Source organism: Canis lupus, chromosome 12 (genome assembly GCF_048164855.1).
Source record: "Canis lupus baileyi chromosome 12, mCanLup2.hap1, whole genome shotgun sequence".
In the NCBI taxonomy this organism is placed as follows: Eukaryota; Metazoa; Chordata; class Mammalia; order Carnivora; family Canidae; genus Canis; species Canis lupus.
The window spans coordinates 6,221,835-6,230,042 of NC_132849.1; the positions used below are offsets into that span (position 1 = coordinate 6,221,835).

The following is an 8,208-nucleotide window of genomic DNA, read 5'->3' on the forward strand; positions in this document are numbered from 1 at the left end:
AATCAATATTGTCGATTGACTGAAAAACAACTCAGGTCTTGTTGACTGGGTTTCTAAAACAGTGCCACCTCAAACTCACATCCTAAGGATCAACATGTTCCCCTTTTTGTTCCCGGGGGTGGGGTGGTGGTGGATAGTGTGTGTGTGTGTTCCAACTGAGTTTTGACGCCTGAGTCTTGGGCTTGCTTAATAGCGGTGCTGAGTTGTAACTTGTTAGCCTTAGGGTGTCAACCCAGTTATGGTGTATGAAGAAGGAAGAAGGATCCTTAATTGCAATGGATAGCATTCTTTGCTGAGAATAAGAGTTCTGTACACCCACATACGTCTTATTTACTTCCCCATCTCAATCTTGGAAACACTGTCTTCCTCTTGCCAGGACAAAAAAAAAATGAGGTAAAAATCTCCTGATACTTCAACACAGACAGGAGAGGCCCAAGAATCAAAAAAAAAAAAAGGGTGCGTCCATGTGTGCCTTTATCTCTGCAAGTTTGTTTGTTTGTTTGTTTTTGCATTTATGAATAATTTCTCAGGAGTCAGGCCCTTAAGGCATCTCATGCCAGGTTGGGGGAGGGGGGAATCTGACAAATGACAATAAAGAGTGATCAGTCAGGGTCTCTTTTAGCTTGAATACAGTGATCCTTTTGTCTTCTTTCCTCACTGGGATTTCTAAAAGGGCTTAGAAAAACACTTTTAAAAGATACGGAAACTCTTCCTTCAAACAGGAATGCAGCCATCTCTTTACTGACACTTTGATCATATAAACAAGAGAACTTTTAACTCGGCTGTGAGGAGTGTGGGCTACGGATTTAGAGATGCGCCTCTGATTTGGTGAGTTGCAGAGGGGATGAAGACAAGGAAGAGTGCAAGCAGCTGAGGAGGAAAGTGAAACGAGGGAAGCATCTTGTTTCAAGTACATACCTTACTAAAAGAGTAATATATTGGTAACTGGGGGAATAGAAACAAAGTGTTCCCCCAACTTTGCAGGTAGAAACTGAAGAGATGAGGGGGAAAGGAACAGGATGTGAACACGCCCTGATTCCGTTCCAGGGAGAACAGAGCGAACGGAGAGAGAGGGTACAGGGGCTTCCAGGTTCGGGGGCGCCGGAAAGGGAGCGCGAAAGCCGAGCAGCGCCCCGGACCGCTGCCCACCCACGACGGAGAAGAGCTTTACAATTTGTGACAAGTTCCCCTTTCTGTCACGGTATTTAGGGGTTTGGATAGAGACCCGGGGGCAAGAGAAAGACAAAGGGGCTCTTCCTGAACAGTCACACCAAAGCTCCCTGGCCTCTGCCCCAATTCTGAAGTATTCTTGGAGTTATGGGATTATTTTTCACCGGACTTGCGACTTGTGAGCCGGAAATAAACGGTCGCCTCTAAATTTATTGCACTGGCTGAGGTTAGGCACGAAATTCCCACATAAGCACATTTTCTTTTCGCTTCAAACGCTGCTCCCACCCCAGAAGCATCTGCACCCGCCCCCCGACGGCCACCCCCCGTGATAAATGCTAGGGTCCGCGAGGGCCCGCTCCCTCCGGGCTTCCCCTGGGCGTCCTCGGGCGGAGGGAGGCGGCCCCGCAGCCCCTCCGCTCCCTCCTCCCGGCGAGGCTGCCGTGCACAACAACCATTTTCCCCGCCAGGAGCACACCGTGTCCACGCGCCGCTGCGGCCTCGCTGATTGGTTGGGCTCCTGGTAAACAAGGGGCGGGCAGCCAATGGGAGGGCTGTGCACGAGGGCAGCACGAGCCTCAGGGCTAGCGCTCGCGTGGCCGGGCGAGCCCGGGCGACTATATAAAGCAGTTTCCGGCTGCTCCCCGCAACTCTCCTTCCGTCTCCTCTGGCGGGGTGGGCCGTTCGGGCTCTCCTAGAGTCGGGGCGCTCCTCCAGCTGTCGGAGAAAAGAACAGAAAGCTGATTTTTTTTTTTTTCCCGGGGATCCTTCGGCATCACCCACAGCTTACATTTTTTTCCAAAATCTTTTTGAAATCTTAGCGGAGAGTTGAAGAGTGAAATAATTTTTTTGCAGAGCATTTTTGGATTTGGAGTTTTGTTTTTTCTCTCCCCCCCGTTTATAACTGTCAAGGCAGCCCAGCCAATCATGGTGATGTTCAAGAAAATCAAGTCTTTTGAGGTGGTCTTTAACGACCCTGAAAAGGTGTATGGCAGCGGGGAGAAAGTGGCCGGCCGGGTGGTCGTGGAGGTGTGCGAAGTGACTCGAGTTAAAGCTGTCAGGATCCTGGCTTGCGGAGTGGCCAAAGTCCTGTGGATGCAGGGATCCCAACAGTGCAAACAGACCTCTGAATACCTGCGCTTCGAAGACACGCTTCTCCTGGAAGACCAGCCAACAGGTGAGTGGCCCCGTTGTTTGTTGGGAGGGTGAAAGCTGATTTGAGAATAGAGTTGAAACGAATGCTTGCAGCTTATGCTGAATATTTCAAGCTGCTAAGGTTGAGTAGCTTGACTTGTATGTTGTTTCCTTTTTTAGTTTTAACTTGCAGACTCCTAAAAAAAGGGGGGGGGGTGATTTGTACAGTTTCTTACAGTGTTCTGTTCTGAAGGTGATCCTGAGGTATGCTGCCTTAACTATTTAAAGGTTTTCTGTGTGCATAAGTTGCATATTCTTCGCTTGTTTCCGGTTTGAGAGGGTAGTAGCTTCACTGCCCTGGTTGAGCCTTTCATCATTGCAAGGCTTTGAAACTTTTTGCCCAACGAAATGCATCAGGATCTCTCAAGAACAGAAGGGGGTGAAAATAGGGGACCTGCAATAGACTTGCATGCTGCCCGGGAATTCCTTATCACACAGATGCATTTGAAGTGAAACAAGAAACCTGATGGGCTATTCTTTCTTCTTTCTCCTCAGGTGAGAATGAGATGGTGATCATGAGACCTGGAAACAAATACGAGTACAAGTTCGGCTTTGAGCTTCCTCAGGGGTAGGTGTCTACTAAATGCATCTTTGGACTTTCTTATCTCTAAAATTCGCCAACTTTGATCACCTGTTCTTGGAGAACAGTTTTAGATTGCTTCTTTTTTCTTGACACAGGCCTTTGGGAACATCTTTCAAAGGAAAATATGGGTGTGTAGACTACTGGGTGAAGGCTTTTCTTGATCGCCCCAGCCAGCCAACTCAAGAGACAAAGAAATTCTTTGAAGTGATGGATTTAGTGGATGTCAACACTCCTGATTTAATGGTGAGGTTCATTTAAAAATTATGTTTTCTTGGGTTTCGGGGATGGTAAGTCGTAAGTCAAGTGTCTTAGGCATTAGACTGATGTACCTCAGGGGATCCAGTCCTAAATGGATTACCAAGGTGGGAGGGAAAGTTGCCTATTCTAGGTAAGGAGTAGAAAGGAAAAAGAGAAGGATCTCTAGAAAGTCTCAAAATGTCTTTTTACCCCTATTTAACACAGGCTCCTGTGTCTGCTAAAAAGGAGAAGAAAGTTTCCTGCATGTTTATTCCTGATGGACAAGTGTCTGTCTCTGCCCGAATTGACAGAAAAGGATTTTGTGAAGGTAAAAACTTAATTAAAAAGGTAGTCTGATAAAACAGGAACTGTGGGTTTGGGAGTGAGGGCAGGCTATAGGGGTAGAAGTCCTTAATTGTATTAAGCGTCGGCTAATAAGTTTTCGTCTTTATCATTGTTAGGTGATGAAATTTCCATCCATGCTGACTTTGAAAATACATGTTCGCGCATCGTGGTTCCCAAAGCTGCCATAGTAGCACGCCACACTTACCTTGCCAATGGTCAAACCAAAGTGCTGACACAGAAGTTGTCATCTGTCAGAGGCAATCACATCATTTCAGGAACCTGTGCATCGTGGCGTGGCAAGAGCCTTCGGGTGCAAAAGATCAGGCCTTCTATTCTGGGCTGCAACATCCTTCGAGTTGAATACTCCTTATTGGTGAGTGAATGGAGTCCAAGAAATTGTTCATCTGTCAAAATAGTCATTTCTCCAAACCTCTAGTCTAACTAACTGTCATTTTTCCTTTCTAGATCTATGTTAGTGTTCCTGGCTCCAAGAAGGTCATCCTTGATCTGCCCCTGGTAATCGGTAGCAGATCAGGTCTGAGCAGTCGGACATCGAGCATGGCCAGTCGAACCAGCTCTGAAATGAGTTGGATAGATCTCAATATTCCCGATACCCCAGAAGGTGAGCCAGACCTAATAATGTTTTTTCTTCCTTTTTGACCTGCTTGGGTTTGTGAAATTGTGACGGTCAGGCATTTCTTGGCCAAACTTCTTATGCCTATGTTTTCTCTAGCTCCTCCTTGCTATATGGATATCATTCCTGAAGATCACCGATTGGAGAGCCCCACTACTCCTCTACTAGATGACACAGATGGTTCCCAAGACAGCCCTATTTTTATGTATGCTCCTGAGTTCAAGTTCATGCCACCACCGACTTACACAGAGGTGATCATTGCCATTTTACAAATTGTCCTCTAAGCCTCTTACAGGAAGTTGAATGGGAAGGACTGCTAAACTGGGTGGTTGTTTTAGTTCTTACCCAAACTAAAATAATCGTTTCTTTTGTTTCTCTTCCCCCCACTCCAGGTGGATCCCTCCATCCTCAACAACAATGTGCAGTGAACTTGTGGAAGAAAAGAAGCAGCTGTACTTAACATGTTTCTTTCTGCCTCTCTTCCTGGACTCTTACTTTCTCAGAGACTGAACAGTCTCTACAGTTGGGGTATGGGTCCACCCCAGCCTCTGACTCCCCAGTGTAGGAGGTGCTCAGCAGGCCATCTCCAGGACCTTAAATGATGGTGCGCACACATCCTCAGCCAGCGAGATGATGTGAAGTTGTGATATGGGAGTGTCTGCTGGATGGGTTTAAAAACACGCTAGAAAAACTCCGGCCCATCCCAATTTTGTCAAATCTTGGTGGCCTCCTGATGTGGTCTTCCCCAGGTTTTTTGGAGGAGATTGTATATCTTGAATGTTGGTGCCAATTTAGCAAACTAGGAAAACAAAAAAATCATGGCCAAATTTTTAGGACAAAATCGTTGCCCTTTGTACACTTACGGGGGGGAGAAAAACCTTCCAGAGCAGATTTGGTTTGAACTTTGGAGAGAGCTTCTTCCCAAGACTTAAAGAGAAGCAGCTCTAAGGTTGTCTTTGCTTAGAATGTGCTTTAATCTGGCTTAAAGCAGTTGTAACTATGCCCCACCAAAGGTCTTAAAAGCTGTTTTTAGAGCCTTTTGCACTGTGTTCTCCTGTTGACAAACATTTTCATGTGGGAGAGTGTTTTTCTTTTCATGTGACTCCTTGGAATGGATTCTGAGGTGATCATTCTTAGCACTTTAGTTCCTGTCAAATTTTGGGTTGTGGTGTTTTTTTTTTGTTTTTTCCCTATATCAAAAGTAAGCTAAATCCGGTCTACTATGTTTCTAGGGGTAAGCACAATGACAAAAAAATATAGTGTTATTCCTCACTTCTGAGACTTTGTCCCAGTGTACAGAATTCTGTGATTCTGACACTAATTCTCTGAGAAGGGTTGCTGCTATCAGCCTTGCCCACTGTGACTTCTCCACACCGAAGGAGGAACTCTCTAGATTGATGCCCACAGCACTGTGATCAGAGCTTCCAGACATTGCCTTGAGAAACGAGAGGGCAAGTGTCTTCACCCAAAGCCCCCAGGGCTCCCTTTCTTCCCAATGTTAGGAGGCAGGGATGTCGACAGCCCTCTCACTGCAGCCCCTAGCACTTGGTCAGTCACCCTCAGCCTTAGCACTTTGTTCACTGTCCTGTGTCAGAGCACTGAGCTCCACCCTTTTCTGAGAAAGTATGTCGGCTGAAGGTGGTTCATTTGTTTTTTAATTGTATATCTTTTTGTATGATAAAAACTATATTTTGTACTTAACCAGATATATTTTCACCCCAAGTGGGGGGTATTCTTTGTAAAAAAAAAATAAAAATAAAAGTTTTTTCATGAAAAAAATGGCTTTCTTGTGAGATGGTGTTGAAGCTATTAGGAAGTGTGCCTGAAGGAGCCTGCCCCTACTACTTCACAGTTTGGGATACCCTGTGGAGAAAACACTCCCTATGATACAAGGCCCTAATGACTATAGTTAGAGTGGGGGTTGGGGTGAAAAGGGAAGGAATTTGAGCTACATTTAATCTTAATTCCAAGGAACTAAACTATAGTGGGACAGTCTAGTGGTACAGGCTAGTTCTCTGCACCTGTAGATACTCATGATGAAATGCCTTCAATTTTGGAGTGCATGACTTTTAAAAGATGAACTCTTGGGGCATCTGGCTGGCTCCATCAGGAGAGCATGTGACTCTTGATCTCAGAATTGAGAATTTGAGCCCCACGCTGGGTGCAGAGGTTACTTAAAAATAAGATCTTTTGAAAAATAGGGACTCCTGGGTGGCTCAGTGGTTGAGCCTCTGCCTTTGGCTCAGGGCCTGATCCCAAGGTCTAGAGATCGAATCTTGCATCGGGCTCCCTGTGAGGAGCCTGCTTCTCCCTCTGCCTCTCTCTCTGTTTCTCATGAATAAATAAAACTAAAAAAAAAATCTTTTGAAAAATAAAATGAGGTCTTGAAATACACAAACATTGGTGATGGGATTTGAAAGGAAAGGTTATGGCTCCCTATTTTATAGTTTGGTTTCATCGTAGAGTTTACTTTTGGCTAAACCTGGCTTGTATACAGTAAGGTAGAAGATAATTATTCAGGACTTAAGGATCTAGACTTGTATTTGTTTTTTAAAGATTTTATTTATTTATTTACGAGAGACAGAGGTAGAGACACAGGCAGAGGGAGAAGCAGGCTCCATGCAGGGAGACTGATGCAGGACTTGATCCTGGGACCCCAGGATCAGGCCCTGGGCTGAAGGCAGTGCTAAACTGCTGAGCCACCGGGGCTGCTCTAGACTTGTATTTGTTGAAGGGCATCTACCATCTCCTATGTTCCTATTACAGTTCTATCAAACACATGAGCGTAACTGCAAATGTTTGCTGAATATTTAACCCCACCATCATCCCTTAGGACATGCTTCTGGAGTTCCTATTCCTTATAGAGTGATAACAATAAATGGTTACCACAACTGCCCCTCTACCTGAAATGATTTTTATTACTCTTAAAGGGGGAGATGGGGATGAGCAACCCTGAGACTGCAGAGTAGTTAATGTACTTTCTGGTTTCTGGCTTATTTAAACTTTTGTAGACAGATCTAGTCCTGGCCCTTATTTGGGTATTTGGGGGCTGGCTTTAATTCCAAATCTCAGACTCCTGAAAGTTCATAAAATCAGTGTGAATTGAGCACAACGTGAGATTGAAAAGATTCTTTCCTACTTCAGTCTTTGTTCATCTGTCTTTAATTCTCAGGAGCTATTTCTTCTCTCTTTTCTTCTTTTTCTTTCCCGAGGTATGTGGCTCTAGCTCCTTGTTGCTGTAGTAACTCTACTCATACCTCAGCTGCCTCCTTTTCTTACCTGTTCAAGAGTTTAGTGGCTCCTCCCCTTTCCCCTGAATTTGACCAGAAAACTAGGTCAAAGTTGATGGAAAGTTTTTTGCCCAGCTTGTTTTCCAGGGACTGGAGGGGTGGGGCAAGGAGGAGAGCAGGCCAGAGGGCAGGAGGAAGAGATGGAGAGAAAGCCTGACTGTTCTTGTAAACAGCCTGGCTAATGGGACAAGATCTGAGAAGAGGATAGCAGGGAGAAGGTAGATAACTTACACCTAAGTTCTGTTAGAGATCTGATTTTCTAACAGCCAGAGCATATGCATACTCTCCTGATACCATAATGCCTCAAACTCAGCACTGTCTAATAGAACTTTCTGTGATGATGGAGTGGCAATTGAGCTCTGAATGTGGTGGTGTGACTGATTAACTGAATTTTAATTTTTGTTGGATTAATTTAAATTTAATTAGCTCCATGTGTGACTAGTGACAACCATCTTGAGCAGTGTAGCAAAATATGAAGAAGGAAAGAAGCTATTCACTCAGAGGAAACTCATCCTTCCCTTAGAGCACAAAAGGCTCCACTCCGACTTTCTTTTACCTTCTACACACAACTTCTAACTTAACTCAGGACATTTTTCGCAGAGAGGCTCCTTTAAGTATACTTCCCTGGGTACTGACCCAGCTACTTAAGCGGGTAGATTTGGGGGTCATTCTTTCCAGTGCTCTTCTCATATGCCTTTTAATTTTTTTTCAAAGATTTTATTTATTTATTCATGAAAGAGAGAGAGGCAGAGACACAT

General features: G+C 44.9%; 1 protein-coding gene across 1 annotated transcript; it reads left to right on the forward strand.

Moving 5' to 3' along the window:
• The first annotated feature begins 1,725 nt into the window (after nt 1-1,725).
• On the forward strand, nt 1,726-5,939 carry TXNIP (thioredoxin interacting protein). The gene is made up of 8 exons (XM_072769406.1): nt 1,726-2,344; nt 2,857-2,929; nt 3,040-3,187; nt 3,407-3,509; nt 3,643-3,899; nt 3,992-4,148; nt 4,260-4,411; nt 4,553-5,939. Exons 1-8 carry the CDS (start codon nt 2,095-2,097, stop codon nt 4,586-4,588), a joined length of 1,176 nt encoding a protein of 391 aa, XP_072625507.1. The 5' UTR covers nt 1,726-2,094; the 3' UTR covers nt 4,589-5,939.
• Nucleotides 5,940-8,208: the final 2,269 nt, after the last annotated feature.